General features: G+C 40.9%; 1 protein-coding gene across 1 annotated transcript in view; it reads left to right on the plus strand.

Annotated features, from left to right (window-relative positions):
* LOC138287193 (centromere protein F-like) overlaps positions 1 to 26,567 on the plus strand; it is a 94,495-nt gene that overhangs the window by 43,495 nt on the left and 24,433 nt on the right. The window contains exons 6-8 of the mRNA XM_069227554.1: positions 4,656 to 4,841; positions 10,389 to 13,052; positions 20,447 to 21,937. Of these exons, the coding sequence (XP_069083655.1) occupies positions 4,656 to 4,841; positions 10,389 to 13,052; positions 20,447 to 21,937 (4,341 nt within the window). The remainder of the gene's footprint in view (positions 1 to 4,655; positions 4,842 to 10,388; positions 13,053 to 20,446; positions 21,938 to 26,567) is intronic.

Raw genomic sequence — 26,567 nt, forward strand, 5'->3', positions numbered from 1 at the left:
GCTTTGTTCCTAAAACCTGACATTGAAACCCAAGAAAAGGTTTTGGGGTTCTTCCATAATATCAAGAGCTTGGGGGTTGTAAAATTAATAAGTCCAAAACAGAGATTTTGCTATACAGCTTTGCAGCCGATACTCTACTTCCTGAGCTTTACTTTCTAGTTAACGCTAATCCTAAGTGCCACCTTGTAGTGTTTGTATCTGGTATTATTAACGATTTATATATGCTAAATTATACCCCCCTCATTGCTAAAATTAAAATACTGTTTTCTAAATAGACCAATTTGCCATAGTCGATATCAGGCCGCACTGACCTGATTCGTATGTCTATTCTTCCCCTATGAAACTTTCTGTTTGCCGCCCTCCCTCTGGACCTGCAGATGAAGTAATACTCTAATAATTTAAGGAGCTCGAGGAAATGTTTTCTGCCGTTTATGGGCCAATATAATTCCTAGATTGTCTCTGGATACATTATATCGCCCTATAAGGGAAGGGGGCCTTGACCTCCCTGATTTATTGGAATACTATTTTGCACATATTACATTTAGATTCCGTAACTACCTGAATGTAAATGTAAATTTAAGTTACGATTTTTTTCTTGATTTAATTTTCCAAGAATATATCAGATTTTTTATTCCCTCAGGGTCACGAAAACCCCTAAGTGAGATATAAGACTTTGCAGTGGCTGTGAAAGCATAAGAGTCAATTATTTAAGCATTACCATATGCCATTCATTAATGGTGTTACCCAACTGGCAGATATACTTACTATACTATACTTCTTAAGAAAAACATTCTTTCCAAATGGGAAAGCAATGGCTTCCGCACAGTGATGGACTTTATTCAAGATGAATCTTGGATCGTTTGGAGTGAAGTTGAGGTTAATATTAGGCACTTTAAAGATGTCTTAGAAAGGTCTTATATCCAAATTCAACATTTTTCAAAAGAAATTGACCCAAAAATGGTAATTTTGAGTTTAGACTTAGTGGAAGATCTGCTGGAGTCTCGAACTCGTAGGTCTAATAGTTGTTGGGTTGCTCCTTTTAGACAGCAAAAGGTCAAACTATTATATCTAAAAACTGGGGACAAATGGCAGGCCAAAGAATGTATCCAGCTCACAGCTGCTAAGTGGACTAAGATCAACAAATATAATACCTCTTTACTGAAGGGTGTGAACCTTCGGTACATGCAGTTCTATACTAAATGGCTTTTATATAGAACCCCAATTTTCATGCATAAAGTCTATCCTCAAATTCCTGAAAAATCTAAGGCCACAAGGGGACAGAATCGTCAGGTGTTGCACTGGTATGCTGGGAACAGGACAGCCGTTGGATGCTCGAATAGCAGCACTTTGAGTCTCATCTGAAATCAAAACTAGCTACTTACAAGCAAAACGTCTCTATATCATACCTCTAATAGCTAGGTCATTAATTTTGCAGAGCTGGCGCACTGAAGTAGTTCCATCATTTTAACAATGGTGGTCTAAGGTAGGCAAAATTAAGGAGCGTGAAAGGAAATACGCTTTAAGCTCTGGATCCTATAGTAAATATATGAAGCTTTGGGTGGATCTCGGATAAGGTAATCACATGTTGTAATGGATCGTCTCTCATCGAGGGGGAATAAATTAATTTTGACGAATAATGTGCAATGATAACTTGCGATGTTATGTGATATCTTAATTTTACGGAGACAGATTTTTTTTTTAGATGATATTATATGCAAAATTCTGACTTATGAAGCTTTAATGAGTAATGACTAAGATGTTTTATAAATTTAATACTCTAATTATTTATTTTTCTAGAACTCTTTCAATAAAAAATATATTTAAAAAAACAAGGAAAGTGTACTTTGTAGGGGTTAGATATACTATTCCAATTCCTAAACTAAAAAACAATTAACAACACTATAAAAATATCTAGGAAATGTAAAATATAAAATATATTAATTATAAATGATTAAATGATAAATGATTAATTGTAATGGAAACAACAAAATTCATGTTACAAGATTGATTTAAAAGATATATGAAAAATGACTACCCTATCCCTACTATCTAAAAACACACCAACAATCAAATAACTAAAAATTATAAATAAAACAATAAAATTAAAATAATTATTAAATGAAACATTTAAACAAATAAATATAAAACTTTTCAAAATGCTATATTGAAATAAACTGCTCAATGAATTAACAGTTACTAAGAAATAATTAAAATAACAATTATTTAACATAAAAGTTAATTAAGACTAAAAATAATAATTATCATTAAAATAACCTCACACGCTAATCACCAATAAACCCAACAAGCTGCTACTAAATTAAAAATTAATAATTATATTTAAATTTACAAACTACAAATGACAAACTATACTAAATAATTAAAATAACAATTAATCAATTAAATAATTTACATAATTAACAGTTATTCTTCTACTTAAAATAGAAGTATTTAAAAATACCAAAAATGGTCTCCTTTTAAAGAACTTCTCACCCTTATGTCCTACAAACCCTACAATCTACTACTAAATTAATTACTTTAAAAAAAAAATACACACTAAAAATTACAATGCAAAAACAATTATTTTCATGACACAAATTCTGAATAAGAGCATAAAAACTAATATATATTACATTAATTAAAAACAATATTCAATACAGCTGTGTTGAAGGAAAAATTACGTAATTTTTTTAAAAAACTATAATTTATACTAAAGAAACAATATTCTTACTGTCTATATTCTCTCCCATGATATTTTTGAGTTGGCAAGATTTAAGATACGATATTCTGGTATCATGATATTTTTTATTCCGTGTTTTGGTGGAATACGGTCCATCTAGCCACTGAGACACTAGCATTCCCCTGGTTACTCTGGGAGCCCATTGATACTGGAAGTAATTCCTGATTAGACATTACAGATCTATAGATGGCATAAAGAATTAAATGAAATACAGAAAATAATGCAGCTAAACAGAAATACAATAATAAAATATTGGTACTGAATTAGCAATCCTCCCCATCCATCAGATGTTGCTATATCCAAAACACTTGAAATGGTTTAGCCATCACATATGCACACATTACTGCAGCAAACTATGACATTTGCAAAGCAAAGGGTTGAGAAAATGAACCTGCATGAGGAGGCAAATTAAACACAATCATAAAATATCATAACAACAAGCAGCGTAAAAAGCATTCAACAGGATATCAGACAAAGGTATTCTTCGCCCCTCGATCTGCAATAGTAAAAAAATTAAAATGTAATGAGAATCTTCACATTCGTATGATAATCTCCTGATTTTTATTCACTATTTATGTAAGTTCCTGTTGCAGATATCATGACGTGGGCAATCCAAATTTGTACAGGTTTGGATTGTCCTCATCTACAGTTGTGAAAGGAGCTGTGATCAGGGATGTTACAGAGGCAGGCAGCCAGAGAGTGCCCAGTTTGTAAAATAAACAAATACAATAAACAAATATATAAATAAATAATAAAATAAGTGCTGGTGCTCAAATCTTTTTTGGACGCTGTCTCTCACTTCCATCATAGAAGCGGGTGATTAATTCATAGGGACCTCCCTACATTGTGACAGAAGTGGTACTTTAGTTGTGACTTTGGGTGTGACTGACTTCATGGTACCTAATACAATCAACTGCAAAACTAGCTCAGCCCCAATATACAGTTTCCTATGTATCCTTAATGGTTAATGTTCCATGTCTGTCACTATTGTTTTTAACTAGTAAGGGGTAGCTTGTAATTCAGCCACAAAGTTATGCACTGTTCTACATATCAGCAAATCTATACCGTTTTGGGATAAAATGGGAATTTTTGTATTGGTCCCCTCTAATAAGTTCTGGTGGAGCCCATTAGCAACCACTGGCTCAAATTAAATGCTTTAGCCAGTCAGAAGGGAAATAAATCATTGAGGGAGGAAGGAGGGTAGGAGAGAGGAAAGAGACATATTTGGAATGCTGAAGAAAAGTAGAACATAGCCAATCCACTAACTTTGTATGTTGTGAAAAGGAATAGGTAACCCAGAGATTAAGACTAGGATTTTAAAAATACATAGCCACAATATCAGATATGGATTGTGAAATGTCCCGGCTCCCTGCCACTCAACTAGTACAGTCCTGTATATATATTCACTTTATGTCTGCTCGCTTATGGCTGCCTGATTGTTCTCAAGACATATGAATTATTTCTTTAATTTTGCCTCCTCCGCTCCCACTGGAGGGTGAATCCATATATTTAGCGTGTTCCTAGTTCAAAAGAAATTGTTACACTTTATACCATGCCTGCTCTTCCCCTTATCTCATGGACACTTGCTCTAGAGAAACACTCCTACTGGCATATCTTCACATTTTCTCCTACTGTTTTTGTACTCCTGATGTATTTACATCCTTGCATCTTCAAAATATCTCAGATGCAGACTTTTTATGATTGCTCTTTCCCTTGTTTGAGGGGGTGAGGATTGTAAATGATTGGCTCATATTACATGTAGTGAATTAAGGTAAACTTCACAGAGTTACCACAGCAGTCAGTCAGTAACTTGGACAGAGGTTGTTCTGCTCATTTCAGGATATCGGAAAAGATCCAGAGCTAAATTACATGTTATTTGATCTCTTTTCCACAAGCTCACCAAAATATGTATTCACAGGCTTTGACGGTTTGGGAAGAAGCTGAGAAAATGATGGATGGTCTGGTCACCCTAAGGGAATATGTGAGGAGCGCATCTAGGCAACGTTCAGCCATGTCGTGGAATAGGGATGACAGGAACGGAAATGGCCAACAACTACAAGAAGAGGACATAGCAGATGAAACAAAGGTACACAATCCTGAGCAGGTGAGTCTGCAAAGTAATATGCAGTAATGCACATAGGAAGGCTTACAATCACATCTAATGATGGCACTCCAGCATTTCTTATACTTAAGCCTGGCCCCAAATAGGTAATGCTGAGTACTGAACATGGATTCTTTTTCCATACACCCCAGTAGAAGTCCAGCAGAGAAGGGGCATACATGAATGTTGAGTCTTGGCCTGAACTGCTGGAGACAGTGGCTCACACCTCTTTTCATTAATTTCTGAAAGACTTCAGATGTCGCACAGTCCCTGCACACATGCTCAGTAAAGTTGTGATTATACAAAGAAATGTTGGCTGGACAGCTGGTGGTAGTGAGACAGTGGTTGGTGGCTGAGCACCACTGTATACATAGTCCTATCCTACAAGACATTACATTGTGCTGCAGGGATTGCTCCATCAATGGCGGCCAAGTTTTTTGATCTGAGGTACTTTAACCTGGGCACTACCCCAACCACCTTGCTAAGCCAAATAGACAATAACACATGTTCATTCTGTTCAGGAAACATGCTGTCATCCTGTAAATCATGACCTTAGCCACAAGCTTTGCCTGTTCATTTTTGTTACTATTCCTCTGGAAGGCACCCTGGCTACTCTGACAGAGCATATTAACATATTAACTAAGAAGACATGTTGTCTGATGTACCTTCAGCCATTGCTTGCACTGTGAGGAGAGTAAAAATCTAGAGGCAAAGTACTGTCTATGGACAAGCAGTGGCTCGCTAGTTGGGAAGCATGTTTTCCACCTAACGGAAATTTCTTGCGATGCTTTAGTTTCACTTTGCCTTAAATGGTGCCAGTTGTGCCCTATTATGGAGGGATGGGTGGAGGTTACATGAAAATTGGCAGTTATATTGATATGCTGTTCCGGTTCCCAGGCATCACTTCAGAAGAAAGGACACACAAACTCACCCTGCAGAAGTGCTCAGAGGGGAGAAACTCCCAGCGAAGTCCCTTGGGAGAAGCATCCTCACTGCACAGGCAGTCACAGTCATGTTTCAGTCTGGGACAGAAGCACCTACTGTGGATCACAGAAAGAAGATACAAATGAATGGCAATTGGTAATTGGGAGGGGAGTGCTGCATGGTTATCTTTATACTTCCTTTTTCTTCCTTTCTTGTTTTTTTGGTTATTCTCCACTCATGTCTTTCTTTCCAGTTCTTCCTTCCTGAATGTACCTCAACAGATAGAAAAAAGATCTTGCCCAAATGATGGTTGAGCTCTTCATTCTCTTGAAGGTAAACTTCAGCTATTGATGGGTATTATAAGAAATTCGACTATTATCTGGGGTGGGTGACTATCCACCTCAAGGAATAATCACAGCCCTTGTCAGGATACACCCTCAAAGTCACTAACTTAACCTTAAGTCAACCCCCGGTAGCTATGGCACAGAGCACACAGGCTTAAATTAGGGCAAGTGTAAAGTATATGCAGTACCAAAAGAATAATGAAGTCAAAATGCAAAACAATAAAACACCCCAAACTGAATTAGAAAAATAAAGTAAAATGTATTAAACAGAATGCCATCAAAATGACAACATTTCAATAAGTGGAACCAGCAATATTATTCTTTTAAAAATTCTAACTAGAAAGCTCCAAAAAGTACAAAGCACCAATAATAGTCAATGGTCACGGTAGATCAGAACCTAAGCGCAGTTTGAGACTGACCGCTATTGACCGCATGTTGAATAAACCAGCCAGGTTAGTCTTGGTCAAAGATTTTACCTTCTGACTTAGTACATTACGTCTTAATCTATCACAGGAGTATAACTCTAAAGTCCCACAAGACCTCATAGGAGACACTTAGAGACTCACAGGGTGTTAAGCAGAGGCCCACTGCAGGCTACAATCCAGTTCTAGTTGTCACTAGTCAGCTAGGTATCTCCAGGAAAAGGCCTCTTGTAGCTTGTTATATCCCAGTAGCTTGAATAGGAGGCCCGCCATATGACCCTTTGAGTCCACTTCTTTGTCCTGGGTGACAAGAGAGAGCAGGTCTTGTCTATCAGGGCTCCTCTCAGGTCAAAGACAGCTGGTCCAGTGCTTTTCAGTTCTTCTGCAGGTCCAGGATGTGTTCTGACATGGCTGCCAGGAGGTACCACATTTATGCCCAGCACTAGCTAGTGGGCGGGAATGACTACCGGACAATCCCTAACAAATGCAGTGAAAGTTCCTGTGGCTAACCCTACCCACTTTGTGCATTTTAAGATAGTGAAAGTCTGCAGCCACACTAAACCTGGCAGCTGAGGGCTGGAAATGTGTGTGTGTGTGTGGGGGGGTGTACTATAGTAATCCTTTTGCCCCCCCCCCCACAGCCCACATCCCAGGTTGAGGCAGCCACTGCACTGTACCCACAATAAACCTAGAGACAGAAGTATGGTAGGACAAAAGTAGAGTCCTTCAGTAACCAGATAGTGGATCCACAAAAAATGTCTTAGTATCCTGTTCTTTTCCCTTTCAAGTATGTCCAAAGTGTTACATGTGACCTCAGCAGACCTGTCAAGGAGGATTTGATACTCAAGCAGGATTTGACACTGCACTATCAAAAAGGATGCACACGGACCCAGCCTCAAAGGAGTCACCCATGGCCTTTCAGGTCAACCTGCCAATCACAGTGGTCTAATTTGTAGCTCCTAGGAGTAATGCCACACCTTTTTCCATACCTGTTAAAAAGTGAACCACTGACTGGGAGAATCTGGAGAATTAATGCTCCAGGAGCTTCAGCCAGGAAAATGTAACTTTCTAAAGCTTATTTTTCTAAATACTTAGTAAAAGTCTGACTTCACCATTGAATTTGATTTTTAATAACTAAAATAGCTTTTTTTTTTTTTTTTTAGTTGCCCCTTTTCCAAAGACACAGTATTCGTTTTTTATATTGTTTCCCAGAGTTTCTCTAGGCTCTAGGCTTCCTACAATGGAAATAGATTTTGGATGCTAGTCACTGTCAGGACATGATAACATTACATTTTAACCTGTCATACTTTTAAATATGTGGGCTATTTGGCCTAAATAGGGGTAACTTATTAATATGTAAAAGGAATGTTTTTGCCTGTCAAAAGGGTTTATTTTGACCGGTCACAGAGCATGTTTTGCTTTGTTGCAGGCAAGCTACAATGATAGGCCTGACACAATGTTTGCAATGACACTACATTGGATGGGACAGTAGGTGCTACAGCCCACTAGTGGCATTTAACTTCGAGGTCCTGTGTGCATTTTCTACAATATACTAGGGACTTCTAGGCAAGTTAAATATACCAATTAGGAGTATGCCATTTCAAAGAATTTTAAAGGACCCTTTAAAACTCAATAGTCGGGGTAAAGTGCACAGAGATATAAAGCCAGCAAGAATATAGGGTCCAGCTAAAGATAAGAAATGCAGGATTACCATGCAAAAAAGGCAGATTTCCATGGAGAAAGACCCAAAAGCATTTTAATCACCATTTGCTTGGGAGTGAAAAATAGGAGTTACTTACACGTCAGTCAGTGGAAGCAGTCCTGAGACCGGTGCTGCCACACCAGAAGGTGCATATTAGTAAACTAGGGGTTCCATGCTCTCCTACTGCGCAAAGATGTATTTGATATCAAGGCACGTTCTGAGCCCTCATCCTTATCTATTGACATTTCTTCTTCAAAGTGAAGGCCAAGGCGTCCTGACATATGAGGTTGCTCTTAGTTTGCATGGATTCCAAATGGTTCTTCAACAGTTCGTTTGCCTTGTTCACAGAGAACACAGGCATGCTTTAGAAGGTTGTCCCTCCGTAAAGTATAAAAAGAGAAGTGTGATACCTGAGTAATGTAACTAAAATATTGTCTCGAAGAAGCATTGTCTCCTAAATATTGTTTAAAGAAGTGGTGCCCAACTGGAGTTAACACTACAAAGTCTACATTCAGAGAGACAATATTTTTCTAAGCAATGTTTAGAACATAATATTTCTGTCAGACAATATGTTTGCTACAGCTATTTTGACATACATCTCAAACAGAACGTGGCTCACCTGAGACAAATGGCTTGAACCTGGGATGCATATGCACTCTGCTCAATTTGAAGTGAGAGAAAAGACTAAAACAGATAAAAAGTTGATTAAAAAGTAAAAATTACTTGTCCTTCAACCCTTAGTACTTAAAGAAGAAACCTGATGAAGTTGCTCAACCCAGCAAGAAAATGGGCACGTGTTGAGAACTGCATATGCATGAATGTCAAGCCTGCTGTCCAAAGCTTTGTTTGTAGTAGCTTTGAGAAGCAGTTTGTAGTTCACAATTATACTTCAGTACACCCTGAGAAGGAGAATAGGATGAAGGATTCACTCCTTTGCATTTAGTACTAGAAAGACACACAAATGCTGCACTACAAACTATAGAAAACAAGACAAATTTAGAGAGCTTTGGCAACCAGCAGTTGAAGTTAAATAATACACAATGTTCAGACACTGAAACAGAAAGCACTGTTAACAAAGGTCTTACTCTAGCTTATCTCAATCGGTCACTTGCTTGGAGTTCTGGCAAACAGAGTAAGCATTGGCAACGCCATTTGCGTCCTGTCAGATTTGTTTTGTTAGTGTTTATTTACACACAGTAAAATGTTTCAGGACTTTGAACAATGTTATATAGATATGCACTTAATCATAGCTCTCTCGCAGATGACATACAGTATAACACAGAAGAAGATAGAGTAATAGTTAAAAACCTACTTGAAAATGTTGAAATGGTGGTCATAGTTGAAGATTATGGGTGAAATTTAGGCTCAGATGTAGCTAGTCATACAACACTCTAAGACTTAAGAGACACAATAGTGCTTGAGACAGAGCATCTTTCTAATCGTAGGTCTGATGTCATGCCACCACAATGCTGAGGTATAAGATACCGTTAACCATTTTGATTCCTCTGCAGAGTTAGTCTAATGGGAAAGATGTTATAAAGAGACATACAAATAAGCCACATTCATGTGATTAGCTTCATGCTGGAGCCTTTTTTATAAATGGGCACAACCAGGATAGAGCTGTGGGGTATATTTATGAACTTCTCATCCATCCTAGCCTCCCCTGTCACTGTTTCACATTTTCAAAGTAGGAGGGCTGGTGTAAATATAACTTGAGATTTTGCACTCCCCTATTGATTTCAGTTGGAATCTAGGAATGTTCACCAGGGAAGATTGATATGAAAATTTAATATTTTGCCCAAAAAATGATGAGTGCCTATCCCAAATAGGGTTTGAGATGATTTTCAGTAGTCAAAACTACTATTCTTCTGGAGAAAAAGAAGCAATGAAAGTAATGAATGTGAAGAGGCCAGTGTGAATTGTCTACTTGGCAAATGTAAGAGTTAATAGAAATACAAGCTAGTGATTTTTGTGGTTGTGGTTGTCACATAAACTATTTTCCAAACCATTGTTCTCAATAGGATGGACAGTATGTGCATCAGTGTTAGATAGAACCATCGCACCAGTTGTGTGTATGAGGAGTGTTATTTGTTAACAGTCAGTTACAAAATTAGCTCAATTTAATTGCCTTTGTGTGTGTCTTGTTCTTTGTTTATAGCTCTCTCCTGCAGAGACAGCGATCACAGAAGTACAGGAACCAGAGAATATAATTCTTGATCAGGAACTTGAGTGGCCCATCAATAGTGTGCTAAACAGAGATCACTCTGAAGCTAAATGTGAGAAAGAAGATCTTCTTGCAGGAGAGGTCACAGAGGATGAATTCATATTTGGGAATATAGCTAGTGAATCTGAGGAAGAGGCTTGTCCTGCACAAGAAATGGATGTAAAGGAGGAAGTGACTAAGATGACCCCTGGGACTGACAGTAAGGATCAAGCTTTACTGGTACACAGAATAGAGGAAGATGAGGAAGAGGTGACAGGCAGGACCCCTGGGACTCACTGTAAAAAGGGGTTTCAACTGGCAGAGAGAGCTAAGGACACAAAAGAGGATGTCAATGAGGTGACCATTGGGACTGACTGCAGTGAATCGAGTTCACAGATACTTAGAGAGGAATTAGAGGAAGAAGTGACCAAGGTTACTTTGGGTAATGACCACAACACAAACAGTCCAATACTGCAGAACACTGACAGAGAGCGAGTAGCAATTGAGGAAACATCCTCTCCTGACTCAGAAGAAGAGGATGCATCAGCACAGAAAGCAGAGAATGAAGAGGAAATGACTGACAAAACATCTGTGATTGACAGCACAGAAGAGACTTCATCAGCACAGGAAGCAGAGGGAGAAAATGACATCGCTTTAGAAGAGAAGAAATCACCAACGCAAGTAATGGAAGAGCCATTCAAGGATACTTCTAGGATGACTATTGCAGGGCAGAATATGCAAGCACAGGAAATGGAAGGGCATATCACAGAGACCCTTTATAATAATTGTGAGCTAAACAGGCTACCAGTACAAGGAATGAAGAGAACAGTGGAGCTAGTGAAGGATCTCGTCAGACCTTGCCAAGATCTACAGAATAGTTTATCACTGCATGGAATGGAGGGAGAAAAGAAACTGGTTTCAGAGACTATGGGTGATGATTGTGAGAAACATAATCTATCAATAGAGAAAACAAATATAGTGACTGAGGATGTCGCTAATGAGACCACTGGGGAATATTGTGAGAAACAGATTTTGAGCAAACCTGGCAATAAGGAGGCAATTGGTGAAAGCTCCAGAGCAAAATCTAAACAGCAAAGGTATATGAAGCAGAGAGAAGAAAGCCAAGAGGAGGTGAATAATGATGCCTCCAACTCTGGTTATGAGGAAAAGGATCTGTCAGCACAGAGGGGAGATTCAGGGGTCACTGGAGATCTCGGTAGGTCTGACTTTGGAGAATCATATCAACAACTACAAGCATTAATCATAGAAAAGGATCCTCTGTCCGAACAAACCACCAGACAGATGTCGGGGGAAAGGGGTTTCACCGAGCAAACTCCAGTGGGAAATCAGAGGTCCAGAGAATGTAATTATTTACCACTACAACTAATGGAGAGAGGGGACGAGTTGGTAAAGGAGGCTGCCAGGCCAAGCTGGGAAAGATGTTATCCACCAGAGCAGGAAACAGAGGAAAAGGAGAAGACCATTGGAAATAGAGGTGAGGGTTATGATCAAGCAAAGTTAAGAAAGAACAGTAAGAACAAGGTACCAGAGGTGGTGATGAGCCAAGTGTCTGACTTGTGGAATTGTTTAGGATTTAAAGCAGAGGATGGCTCAACATATGAGTCATGGAAACCTGGATGTGAGGAACAGGGCCTTCTATTGCAGGCAGTGATTAATAATAGTGAGTCTAAAATGAAGGGACATGTTCTGGCAGTGCAGGGATTCACAACAGAGGAGGTGACTGAGAGGAACACTTGCGTTGGGGGTGAAGTATCAAATTCATTAGCACACCAATTTGAGGAAGAGGCAAGTGAAGATTCACTAGTGCAAGGGTGTGGGGGTTCATGTGTTGAAGTGCAGAGAACAGTGAAAGAATGGACTCCAATCCCTTGTATGCTTGGGAATAGGGAGTCGATGATCACACAAATGCAGGAACTGAAGTGTAATGAGGTAAACACAAATGAGTCTTGCACTAACTTGAAGAACCAGTGTCTGCTAACACAGGGTACTGAGAAAAAAGAGGACGTGACTGAGGAGAGTACCAGAGCTAAATGTAACTGTCTGGTTCTACCTGGGCAGTGGGTAATGGGAGAGAAGGAGGGCACAGAGGATATCAGCAGGACAAAGTGTTGTGAACATGATTTATCTTCTCAGAAAACTAAGAAAGTTAGTGACAGTGTACCTTTCTGTGACATTCAAGAATATTGCCTCCCAGAAGAAGGAGAGGAAACAGATGTAAAGATAACAAAAACAGGGTACAATGGTCAGGATCTATCTGAGCAAGGAATAGAGGAGGAAGTGATTAAGAATTGCACCTTCTCTAGGTTTGAGGTTTATGAACCACCACTGCAGGCTATAGGTGGAGAAGCAGTGACAACCTTGATTCATTTAAGGAAAATAAATGCACCAGAACATATCACTGGAAAGGAGAAAGAGCTGAAGACCTACAAGGTTGCTCTTGAGGAAAAGAGTCCACAGGCAGAGAGACCAAATGAATGGGTGATGACTGAAAAGAGCAGTCTGCCTTGTCACAAAGAAGAGCATGCACCAGCACAGGGAGCAAAAGAACTGGCCGATGGGGAACCTGATTCAGCAGCAGCAGTAACCAGTATACAACAGGTGAGAATTGTATGCAGAAAATGATTTATTTGTCATCAAGATATCTGTGATTGGCACGGGGTGTTCCTAAAAGCAGAAAAAATTAATTAGGAGTCCTTTCCATCTGTATGTGCAAGTACTGAAAACTGTAATCTGCTACAGATAAAGGATGGGTTTTGCCCTCATGTATAGAGGCCTTACTTTCACAACAGTGTTACTGAAAACCTTACTATTTCAAAGACACCTGTCTTTATGCTCGAAATAATGTGGAACACTAACCAAGTAATGATATGCCTTACTGTCTATGAACTCCTAGAATTATGCTAGAAATCAATTGAATTTACCCCATCTTCATTGTTGAGTAACACATCTATGTGGTTTACATCAATCATGTGTCTCGTTCCAAATAACTATGTAAAACACACTGTTGCCACGTTGGTCTTATCCTGGCTGTACACATACTGAATAAAATAAATAATAGTATTACAGGCTATTTGAGCCTACACTGTATATTTCTGTTTAGTATGACTGGTCGATTGGGGGATAGCATAATAATACACATAGGATATTTACTATAGTCCTTAATAAAATGCTGACAGCAATGGCAAGAGGTTTCCTCTTGAATACCACCGTATTTGTTGATACTCAGGCAGTGAAGTGGAAACCTCCAATGTATTTGCAAATGGTTAGACTGAAGATGCATGGTCATTTGGGAACTGTGATTTCTTAAGTAAGCAACTTTACATGATTTAGTAATGATATGTTATACTGGATTTCTGCAGTATACCTGTAACTGACGAGGCGGATAATTGATGTGTATGAAAGATCAGCACCACCATAGGGTAATTTTCGTGATGCAGAAGGAATGTAGGTAGTATCCTTCTAATCACCATATTGAATACGTAAATTAAAAACATAACATTGTCCTGATTAGGGAGACCCACAATTAATTGAGAATCCCAAAATGTTGACAAATTACCTGAGGGAGGCAGAATTTAATGTGTGCAGAAATAGGTGTAATATATCTCCTCTGTAGGAAGCTGGCTCTCTATATATTATATTAAAATGAAGTACACTGTGCAGAGAGGCCTGTGGATCTCCAAAGGCTTTCAGAGGCAGAAATAGATAGGTCTAGTGCCCTTTTTGTGGTGGTGTGGACGAGCAGCTAGGCTTATCAAGGAGTCGTGTTAAGCATGTGTTGTACTCACATAGGCAATAAATGAGACACACACTCAAAGAATAAATCCAAGACCAATTTAGAAATATAACAGTTGCTGTTATTTATGCTTTGAACCCAAGAACATTGTTACAAGGTAAGCAGTTTTTAAATTCAAAATAATTTGCTGTTTCAAAAATCAACAGTGCAATTTTCTGAATCTTCAATGTAAACCTATGTAAAGTAAAAAAAGAATGTAGTTTCTCAACTAAGTACACAACTTACAACCACAGTCTTCAGAGTTTCAGGCTAGCACCGGGCAAGGTTCCAGTTGGTACCAAGAGTGCACCCATAGAGGCACAGGGGAGGCTGGGTGTCAAACTTGACGTCGGAGTCAGTGCCCAATGTTAGTCAACGGAGGCTTGGAAGGACTGAAGACGTGCTGCTCCCAGATAAGTACAGGGAGTGTCAGAGGTTGGTTTCCACGGGTTCAGGCAAGCACTGGGAGAGGTGGACAAGCAGCACCCTTAGCTGCAGCGTAGCGTCTGGATGCAGTGTGCCAATACAGCATCGTCGCCCAATCCTATCCAATGGAGACGGGGGTATCTGCTGCAGTGCTGCTTACAGGTGAGTAGAGCGGGGTTGGAGAGGGATCTCCAGGGGTTGAAACAAGGACAAGCGGGGCCACAAGGCAGCACCAAACGTGCACCCTCAGCGGCACAGGGGCGGCCGGTTGCAGAGTGCCAACACAGCGTCGGACTCCCAATGTTAGTCAAATCAGGAGATCACTTTCAGAAATGGGCTGCAGGTTCTGGCCTGAAGGATGGGAGAGGTCAACTCGCAGCTGCCGAGGTAAGTTAAGATTCTAATGGTTGTAGGGACACCAACACTCTAGCTTCCCAATGCAGGGGTGTCTTTAGGCATTGGAAACAGTGTATCAGGCAGGTTGAGGTCATGGGGAGCCCTCAGATTTAGGCTTCAGGCATTGCAGTGGAGTCTGGCAGGGGTCAGCCCACAATGGACTCTAGGTCAGTAGCACTGGGGAGCCTTCACTGAACTGGTGGGCAAACTTGGACTCAGGCTGTGGTGGTTCTATGCATTGGTGTCGCGATTCCTCAGGCAGACTTCTTTCGTCCTTGGAGATGTTTCTTTTGGACAGGTCCGCTGTCCAATGGAGTTCTTGTTCTTTATTGAAGGCAGGTAGTCCTCCCAAGGCTTTGGAGGTCTCTGGGCTGCAGGACAGTTGTCTTCTGGGAACAGGTTCATTGAAGGCTGCAGACAGGCCTGGTAGGGCTGAGGCCAGATCTTTTGGTGTCTTCAGTCTTCTGTACTGGCCGACTTCTCTGGTGTCCGCCTCTTCTTAGGTTGTCAGGAATCTGATTCTAGGGTTCAGGGGTTCCACATAAATACTGAATTTAGGGCCGTTACAGGGAGTGCCAGGTGGCAGTCAGTGGGCCTTTGGAGGTGGGCATAGCTGTTACCCTATTGGCCTAATTTCTTCCACACAAGATACAGGAATTTCAAATGTAGTGTCCACTTCAGCTTGTCTACCCTAGGGGTGGGACTGGCATGGAGTGGGCACTCCTCTTAATTTACCTAATTTTCCGCAAAGTCCTGCCACCAAAAGTAGGGTCAGGAACTGGGGGTCAGCCTCTTCCACCATTTGGAGAGGCCTGTGTTGCATTTCAAAGGTTATGTTATGTTATGATTGCTTGTATAGCGCTTAAACTGCTCAAAGGCCTTGTAGCGCTTATATTGCAGGCACAATCGCAGAAACACACAACACCACTTAAGTTCAGGCTCTGAATAACCATGTTTTCAGGGTTTTTCGGAATGTAATTTCCTGAGAGCTTGCTCGAATATTAATAGGCAGACTGTTCCAGAGTTTCGCTCTTTGATGGGACAAGGATCTTCCTCCCCATCTTGCTTTCCTCACTAAAGAAACATTCGCTAGGATGGTAGAGGAGGATCTAAGTTGTCTACTTGGTGCATAAAAAGTGGCTAAAGGTCTAAGCATCTCAGGACCAAGGTTATGTAATGCTCTATACATATAACATAGGGTCTTTAATTGAATTCTCTTGGCAACAGGGAGCCAGTGTAATGAGGAAATTCCATTATGTATAGACTGATGTTTTGGGATTTTTAAGAGCATTCATGCTGCTGTGTTTTGTACCCTCTGAAGTCTATCTATAACATATTTCGGTGACCCTACAAATAAGGCATTACCATAGTCAATCCGAGACTCTATCAGGGCCTGAATGATCAATCTTTTTGCGGCAAAAGGCAAAATTGCCAGTACCTTCCGAAGAGTCCTGAGAAGAGCAAAGGAGGTTCCAGCTATTCTGTTGGCATGTTGGGACATTGATAGAAGGGGATCCAGCCAAACCCCCAAACTTCTTACAAGATCTTTAGGCGGCGGGAGAGTGCCCACCCCTTCTTTTATTGTTGAGGCTGGTGATAAATTTTTTGAGGTCCCAAAAAACATCACCTCCGTTTTTCCGTCATTCAGCTTCAATTTACTCTCCGTCATCCAGGCAGCAACTGCTTGTAAGCAAGGTCCAAGTGCTGTCCCAAGATCCGGTTGCTTGGTAGAGAAGGAGACAATGAGTTGTGTATCGTCTGCGTAGTATACAAGTTTTAGACCAAACGTTTGAACAATCTCTGCAAGTGGCAGCATGTAGATATTAAATAGCAGCGGACTCAGGGAGGAACCCTGAGGTACCCCGCAGCCTCTCATAATGCGTTTAGATAAACAGGATCTCTCTAATACCTGAAAGGATCTTCCAATAATAAAAGAGGAGATCCAATCAAAAGCAGTCCCGGAGATTCCAATCTCTTGTATCCTCTTTTTTAGAATATCCAAATCTACCAAAGGTGGCAAGGCCTTTGAGGCTCCTCACCCTGGAATGTCCATCCTGCCTGGGAGAGGAGGTCACACCTCTGCCCAGAGCAGGCCTTTGTTCTGAGACCTCAAGAGCATTGGCTCTTACCTAAGGGGGGCAGAACTCTGTCTATAGTGGCTGCACTGGTTCTGACCAGTCAGTGCCCACTCTAGGAGTTGGTAGGTTTACAAGGGGGCACCTTTAAGGTGTCATCTGAGTGCATGTATTAATAAATCCATCACTGGATTCAGTGAGGGTTTATTAATACGAGATGTTTGATACCAAACATGACTATTGTGAGAGAAGCCATCATTTAGCTAGGGAACTCGTAATGACCAGTGCCCAGCACATGTAGTTAAAATGGCTCCACTGTTCACTTACTATTTCTGAGAATGAACAGAGGCATAGCAGGGGCATATCATCTCATGCAGGTATGCCCTAACATGTAATATAATGCACCCTGCCTTACGGGCTGGAAGGCCTGCCAGAGGGTTGACTTACATATATTGCATACAGTGTGCAGGGCACACAGGCTGTGCCATGTTGTGTTTTAATTTTAAGTTTGCACCAAGACACTCATCCTGTAAAGGCAGCACTGTGTGCACTTATTGTGAGTGTCCCTGAGGGTGGCACAATCTGTGTTTCAGCCCTCAGGGGCATTCCTTTAGTACCCCTTGCCCTAGGTACCAGGGACACCATTTACTAGGAACTTACAGAAGCAATTAATGGTTTGCTAATGGGTTAAACGACTGTGCAGTTTTAGGGAAACAGATTTGGCACTGGGGACCTGTTTAGCAGGTACCAGTGCACATTCAGTTGAAATTGCACCAGAAACCAGACAAAAAGTGGGGGTGACCATGTCAAAACAGGCACTTTCCTACAACCTCAATGGGTGATGATATTAGACATGACATTGTGAGGGTAACATTACTAAAACAATCACTCCGCCCCCACCCTGTTGATCTTTCAGCCCTGTAATGAAACGTGTGAAAGTGTGGTTGTATCCATGGTATATTCCTAATGCAAACCTAATGGGTTGTTAAAAGAGCTTTTTGAAAAATGACTGTGTGATAAAATATATTGCATTGATACTTTTCCTAAATTTTGACTTAGTTACTCTGCCTTTAATATGGTTCTAGATATCCTGTATGGTGAGAAGAGGATAATATAATATGTATACGTTTCCCCAGTACAGAAGTAGGGCTACCTTTAGAAATACGCAGGTGACTCATTTTTACCCATTATACAAGTGTAATTCTTCTCAGCGTTATTTTTACAATAATCGATCGATGTTTGCGGGTTAGACTACACGGGAATGCACTCATGTTGAATTCTGAGTGGACTTTATATTTCAAAAGCCTGACTAGTGTGATCCAGGAAGACCACGAATACAACTGAGCTGAGGTTTATGAAGTTGTCTAGTGACATTTATAGAAAAAGCCTTAAACGTCAATTGAATTTGGTAGGTAGCAAATAAAGTAAACACTACTTTATCACCTCCCAATGATAACTGATTCTCTTGACCAGCAATAGTTGCCAATTAGTTCAATGCAATAGCGGCTAACAAACTGGGACATTGAGTGCAAGTGAGTAAGACAAAGTGCACACGCAAGCCAGAGAGCAGCGGCAGAAAAAGAGACCATAGACTCTGATCCTCGGTTGCAGGACGTTTAGCACCCACACGCAAACTGTGGCTTAAACACCTTTATGAGGTATTCCAAATGTTCCAGCTGTTGACCTATCACAGGGTCCCCGGCAGAAAGGGGCGCAAGAGGAGCAGTAGGGTTTTCCACCAGTAAGATCTGATACATATGTGGATGCTTTTTTCATATTTTCAAATGTACATTTCAGAGGGCAGTGTAGAGAAATCAGTTTCACAGCAAGAAAATATAGCATGCAAACTCTGCACTGTGTAGTCTATTGAACCTCAGTGAGCCTCGAGCTGTAATTTTGCACGGGTCGCAGGCCTCGATGATTGTTGTCTTTTGCTCAGTTCTGGATGCCCTTGCAGTTTCTCAGATCCCACTTGGCAACTGTTGTCCTCTGGTGATCGACAACGACAACGGATGTAACCAGCCTGGTTATTTGATGTTATAGTTAGGCATCTGTGATACAGAACTAAAGCTTCAGATTAGTGTTACAGTCATGTGACACTCATATGGAAAATACCTCCAGACTGTTTGTGCAAGGGTATGAACAATAGCCTTTCTTAAGATAAGCTATTTTAACCTCTTGCAGTCAGGCAGCCATTGCAGTTTAGGTCCCTGGGAACCGTTTTGAATAAATATGTAATTACATCAGATGCATGGAACTGTGTGTATTTGGGAAATAACTATATTATTTTCAGAAAACAGTTACTATGTGAAGGAATCTTACAGTTCTTACACGATTTGACCAATTTCTTCTAGTTTAAAGACAATGAGTAGAAGTATTTTGCCTGGCCCATTATTTCCCTCAGAATGTGATATGCAGGAGATGCAGTGTAGATTCAGAAACACTTTAGACGTCAGAGTCAACTACGGTCAAAACGATTGCAGGTAAAGGAAAAAGTGAAAATGTACTATGTTAAGTATTGGCATGCGGGGTTTTCTTTAAGGGCGACACATTTTCCAATTTTTCTTTTGCAACTCAGTTGTCTCTGTGTTGTATCTCTCACTGCCACAGTTATTAACATCACTAAACTGGGTATGACATTTCATTGATCTGACCTCATTTCAGGCTTCTACGGATCCTGACTACAAACAAGAAGCAAATCCAAACTAAACAAATATTAAAAGACAGTCACTAAATGAACATAAACATACATTTGCATTAAAATATAGAATTTCAGAAATGAAATAAAACATACATACATCTTTAACACTGTTAAACAAAAGTTAAATTATGTAACAATCAGGAGAGCAACCGCAACAATGAAATAAGGATTTGTGTGGCGAAAACTTCACCCTCATGCACTAGTCCATGCATCACAATCTGAATTCCAGCTGACTCCGTGTGCAGCATAGAAAGAATCTGAATTAGGGATTAGCATAGTCACAAAGTGGCCAAGATTCCAGAAATATTTGGTGTTCTAAAGTCATGCATTTGTGCATACCATCAGCAGTTAATTGTAAGGTAGCGACTGACCAATTCAGCCTTGACCTCAGGAGGATGAAGACTCTTAAACTGAGGTTTTCACTGCTAGATCAAGGACAGTGACAGACACCCACACGCAGACTATATTCTGCATGCATGACGAGGAACAAAAGCTATGACGAGAGACCATTATCCACAAAAAAAAACTATTGCCCATTTTACTGCATGATACGTCAAATTATTTTGTTTTATTTCAGAAACAAGTGGTAATGCCACCCTTCTTTCTTTCGCTTATGTCCTAGCTTCGTGTGGTACATGCTGAGTGGACAATGCTGAGCGAGAGGTCTGAATCTCAACAACAGAAACTGGAGTCAGCCTCAGCTAAAGAAGCCAACGCAGCAGGAGATCATGGAAGAGACCAGCGAGCAGAAGAAGGGAAGCCGGAATCACTCAAAACTATGAGAGCTGGATGCGAGGAAACAGAGCAGCAAGGAAAAGATGAGCATGCAGAACCGGGGGAAACAAGAAGAACTGGATGCAAGGCAAGTGCCCTACCAGCAGAAGGAGAGGAATTTATAGAGAAAGGAGGAACTGGATACAAGCAAAGGGAGCATCCTGGTGAAGGAGAGCATATGTATCATCTAAAGTTAGTTCAAGTTGTTTGTGAGGACAGAGAGCCACAAGTAGAAGGAGAAAAGTGGGAACCAATGGAGACACTTAAAACTGGATGCAATGAAGTAAAGCCTTTAGTAGAAGATGAGAATGGAGAACCAATGGAGGCAATGGGAGCTGAATGCAAAGATAGTGGTCACCCAGCAGAAAGCAACACTGAAGCTATGGAGAAAGTACAAACTCAGTATAAAGAAAAAGACAAACCATCAGCAGGAGAGAATAGGAATCCTGAAGATATGACTGAACATGGATGTGAGGAAAGAGCTCTTCCAGCAGAAGGAGAGAATGGGAAAGCTATGGAAACCATTAGAACTGGATGTGGGGAAACAGATCCACTGATATATGAATGGAAAGTGGGACATGTTGAGACACTTGGAATTAGACACCGGGAAAGGCGACCTCCCACTGAAGAAGAGAAGGCGGACTCTTTGGAGATGATTCAAAATCAATCTGAGGAAGGAAACACATTGCAAGGAAAAAGTGGTGAGCAGGAGACTGTGCAGATCAAGAGCACAGGACACAAAGCAGTAGGCATAGTAGAAGAGGACGAAGCTAAAATGGATTGGATGGAGAAAGCAAGATGTGAAGAAAATAACTCACCAGCGAAAAGAGCACAGATTGAAACTCTGAAAAATGTAGGGGCTCTATGTGTTGAAAGAGAATCACTGAGAGAAGGAGTAGAGGCTGAAACTACAAAAAGTATCTCGACAGAAACCTGCTCCTCGGAGAAAGAAGAAGAGAAAGAAACCCTTGAGACCACTGCTTATACTTGTGAAAAATTGAATCTTTCATCACTGGCTGCAGAATCACTGGCAGCAGAGGAAGAGATGAGTGTTACAGTTGAGGCCACCATGGCCAATCAAGAACACTGGGGTGAAACAGTTAAAGAAACTGCCTCAAAGGAATCAGGGACCGTGCAACCCATTAGCAGCAGATTTAAGCAGAGGATACCCTTGGAATTGAGAGAGTATGACTGCATGGTGACCACGAGGTCTGTGCAGGTGCAAAGGGACACGGCATCAGAGATACTTACAGAAGATCCTGAAAAGACAGGGAAGACCACTATGGCTGGATGTGCAGAATGGAATCTGACAGCACACGGGTCAAAGGGCAACAATGAGGTAATTAGACTTCAATAAATTAGCACTGAAAGCAGAATTCAAATGATTAACAATATCTTCAAATACAGAATGTATTCTTACAATTCAGGGGAGTATGAAAGATGAGGACATCCATGTTGTCATTATGTTGGGCATGTGCTCGTGATTCAAATAAAACGTGTTCTCTGTCGGATTGTGGCTGTCTACCAGGGGGACAACATCAAGCAGGCTAGAACTGGGATTGGAGGAGGCACAGTGTGCCGAAAGCGCACTGGGGCAAATCAGGAGATAGGCACATTTTATTATTTAGAATTATATTACCTAATTGGTATACTAGAGCAATTTAAAAAGAACATTTTCATTTTATTATAGTTATCAATATTGTTTTGAATTAGACAAATTAAACTAGGAGATGGGCACATTTTATTCCTTAGAATTATATTACTTAATGGTATACTAGAGCAATTTAAAAAACATTTTGTATTTTTATTACAGTTGTCGATATTGTTCTCTGAACTGGATCAATTAAACTATGCTATTGTTTTGCATATTTAAACTGTTCCGTGGCTCTTAGTGGCCCTACTTTCTTTCTCTTCAACCAGCCAGTTATCACTTCATGTTCCTATTTGCCCCAATCCCTAATAGTCTGTTTCTCCCACTCCTGCTTCATGCCAGTGAGTTACCCCAGAGTCAGTCTTTATTCCATCTTTTCCAAATTCCTTCACCTCTCTCTTAACCTTTTCCATTGTGGAGGTACCTACGCAGCATCCGTTACACAAAATTGGAACATTCACAGATCTGATGCCTTGTAATATCTATTTTTCTGTACATTTGTGCTTTTATTCTAGTTTTTACGTTGGTATACTTCTTGTAAGCAGTCAACTGTTGTGACAAGAAGCATTATATAAACAATTAAATAAATATATTAACCAGCTTTTATCCATCCCTAAACCAGTTTTCCTTTAGCATGACTACACTGTACCATGATGGTAGACACCCAAATCCACTGATCCACTGAAATACACCATTTAACGCCATAAACTCCAATAGAACCACAAACCCACGATCACGTCAAAAGACATAATTTGCAGATTCATGACATCAGTCTACTAACAGTTTTACCAGGGTTTGTCTTTGACCCGTTCCAGGTCATTTTATTGCAGTCTATTTCAGACAGACGGAAAATAAATATAGTTGTACCGAGAAAAAGACTCATAAATAGGGAATTTGTTTAACTTCCTAGTTCCGGAAACTTAAGCAAGCATTTGCAATAAATAGGTCTCGCATTTGCAAGAGTTAGAGCTATTGGTGTTGTAAATCCATAATTGGACATTTCTTGCCACATAAATTGGTTAACCCTGCCTCATAATTTGGTCCTTTCCTGCCACATAATTCCAGTGACCCTGCATATAACTAAAGCACTTCCATTTATCTTCTTCCTCTACCTGCAGCAAAAAATGAAAATGTTGCCATTTAGCATCCTATCTTCTGGCTGGCTAACACAGTTCCCAAAAAAAGACACAAGACAGCACGGAGGAGTAATGAGAGAAATAAACCAGAAGGCTCACTTAAACATATCAAAAGTTTTCAAACAGTCATAGTATAATAAGGACATATCAAGAGTGTTCAAACAGTCATAGTGTGATAAGAATGTTATGTTGGTCTGAATCATGGTCATAATTGCAATAAGGAGAGATTAATAAAACATATACAATCATTATGTAAACCCAATTAAAATCTTTATCAGAAATAAACTTTTGGCATTAGACTGTAACACTCAATACAACCCCTATTGGGCACCACAACAAAATAACATTTGGAAGAAATATGGTCATGTAACTATGCGGTCAGCCCCTAAAAGGCAGAACCACATGAAAACAGAATGGCAGGAAGTTATGCAGTATAACCATATATTTAGCCCCTAGTGGGCATAGTGCATTACACATTTTCAGGGCTAGCATGTCTACTAGAATATTATTACAAACAATGCCCTCAAAACAGAAACTACTCCCAGCTGTAAAACAAAAGTTCCAGCAATGAGAGAGCTTAAAAAGACACGAGGGTAGGAGAGGTTATTATTTTGCTGTTCCCAATAACCTAGTGTGAGGACCCAGAGATGATCTAGACAGCAAGAGCATGTTGTGTTGAAGGTTTTGAAGGTGGTCCTGTTGTCCTAGGACCACCACAGGCTCAGTTATGAGCAAAAATGTTTTGTAAAAGGAATGCCTTGCAAAGCATTATGGGGTGAGTTTCCCGAATGCAGTGAATATTGTTGTATCGGCTCTCCCACTGTGCTCAGAGAGCTGCTTTGAGGATTTCTGTGTTTTTTTTCTATTGAAGTGCCGTGGCCAGCACACTAAATCCAAATATAACAACATGAAAATAAACGTTTCAGTTGTCCCTACAAATAATGAGTAACTTTACTCACACAAATGCACAGTGAAAAAGTAGCACTGTTCATACTGGAATTGCAATGGTGTGTGCTCCCACTACCTCTTGCTTCACCACCATGCCAAAAACTAAAAACAAATGCTAGGCTTATCCTTTAATTATCTTTGAATATACTGCCTTTATAACGTTCCAAAACCAATGTGGTATCCTTGTTAACAGAGAAGTGTGAAAAATGGCTTAGAAAACCAGAAGAGAAAGATCGTTTATGCCCGCCAATTTAAGGATCCATGGAGAGTGTAAAACTATGGATGTGATCCACAAACGCTTTTTTACACGCCCCCAACTTGTTTGGGTTTACTTCAAGAAATGAACAAACTGTAACTTAACCTCTTTCATTTTCTATTAAAGAATGTATCACATAAGATTGAGGGGCATATTTATACTCCGTTTGCGCCAAATTAGCGTCGTTTTTTTCGACGCAAATTCGGCGCAAAACTAACGCCATATTTATACTTTGGCGTTAGACGCGTCTAGCGCCAAAGTATGAGTAAAGAGCGTCATTTTTTTGCGTGAACGCCTTCCTTGCGTTAATGAGATGCAAGGTAGGCGTTCCCGTCCCAAAAAATGACTGCGACGCAAATGCGTCGTATTTCTACTCCCGGGCAAAAATCACGCCCGGGAGTGGGCGGGCCAAAAACCCCCGCATTTGCGCCTCTTTTTAACGCCTGGGTCAGGGCAGGCGTTAAGGGACCTGTGGGCTCAAAATGAGCCCACAGCTGCCCTCCCATGCCCCCAGGGACCCCCCCTGCCACCCTTGCCCACCCCAGGAGGACACCCAAGAATGGAGGGACCCACCCCAGGGACATTCAGGTAAGTACAGGTAAGTATATATATTTTTTTTTAAATTTTTTTTTTGGGGCATAGGGGGGCCTGATTTGTGCCCCCCTACATGCCACAATGCCCAATGACCATGCCCAGGGGACATAAGTCCCCTGGGCATGGCCATTGGGCAAGGGGGCATGACTCCTGTCTTTACTAAGACAGGAGTCATGTAAATGGCGTCTGGGCGTCGTTAAAAATGGCGCAAATCGGGTGGAGGCGATTTTTTTGCGTCAACCTGACTTGCACCATTTTTAAGACGCCCTAACGCCATTTTTCCCTACGCCGGCGCTGCCTGGTGTATGTGGTTTTTTTCCACGCACACCAGGCAGCGCCGGTCTACTAGCGCCGGCTAACGCCATTCAATAAATACGGCGCCCGCATGGTGCTTCAGAATGGCGTCAGCCGGCGCAAAAAATGTTGACGCTAAACTGCGTTAGCGCAGTTTAGCGTCAGAAAGAATAAATACGGGCCTTAATGTGATGGGAATTCAAATGTTGTTCATCCTTAATTTAAACATTCTTCCACTGTTTTGACAAGCCATTGCCAAGTTGTATTCCATGAAGTAGGGTATATGCCTGTGATGCGAGAGTGCTGTCTATGCCAATGCACATCCAGGTATTTCCAAAAGGGCACCTTTTTTTTAGAGCAATCATAAGTCAGGGTCAGGCCTCAGTGCCAGTTTCTAAGAGGCGGGCATAGGAGTAGCCTTCACCCCGACCAGGGCCTGTTGTTACACTCAGGGCCAGGAATCTGGCCCATCTTCTCCCAACGCCTGAAAGAGAGAGGCCGCTAAACTCAGTGCTGCTTCGGCCCCAACCCAGAGAGGCACCAGTCAAACTCGCAGACAGTCACAACAGACCTTAATCTGACAACACCCAAGGCTATGGGGTGGTGCAGAAACTTAACCAACACCGAGGTTTCCATCTGAGAAATGGATGTCAAATATGTGCAGTATTAATAATCCATGACTGGGGACCTGGAAGCCAATAAAGCCTCCATAAGGATCCCGTAACAAACACAGCTAAAGCTTTTAGGGATACAAAAGGGGCTTTAAGGACAGGTATGCAATGAACACGATCACCAGTGAACACACCTAAATGTATGTTCGTGGGCTGCACGAAAGAAAAAAATAAATTAAAAAAAGAGGTAGGCAAGCTGTGCAGAACGAAATGAAGGCACAGCCGCCATGGGTTAATTTAAAGCGTGGATCTCCAAAGGCTTTCAGAGGCAGAAATAGATAGGTCTAGTGCCCTTTTTGTGGTAGTGTGGACGAGCAGCTAGGCTTATCAAGGATTCGTGTTAAGCATGTGTTGTACTCACATAGGCAATATATGAGGCACACACTCAAAGAATAAATCGGAGACCAATTTAGAAAAAT

Source organism: Pleurodeles waltl, chromosome 4_1 (assembly GCF_031143425.1).
Source record: "Pleurodeles waltl isolate 20211129_DDA chromosome 4_1, aPleWal1.hap1.20221129, whole genome shotgun sequence".
In the NCBI taxonomy this organism is placed as follows: domain Eukaryota; kingdom Metazoa; phylum Chordata; class Amphibia; order Caudata; family Salamandridae; genus Pleurodeles; species Pleurodeles waltl.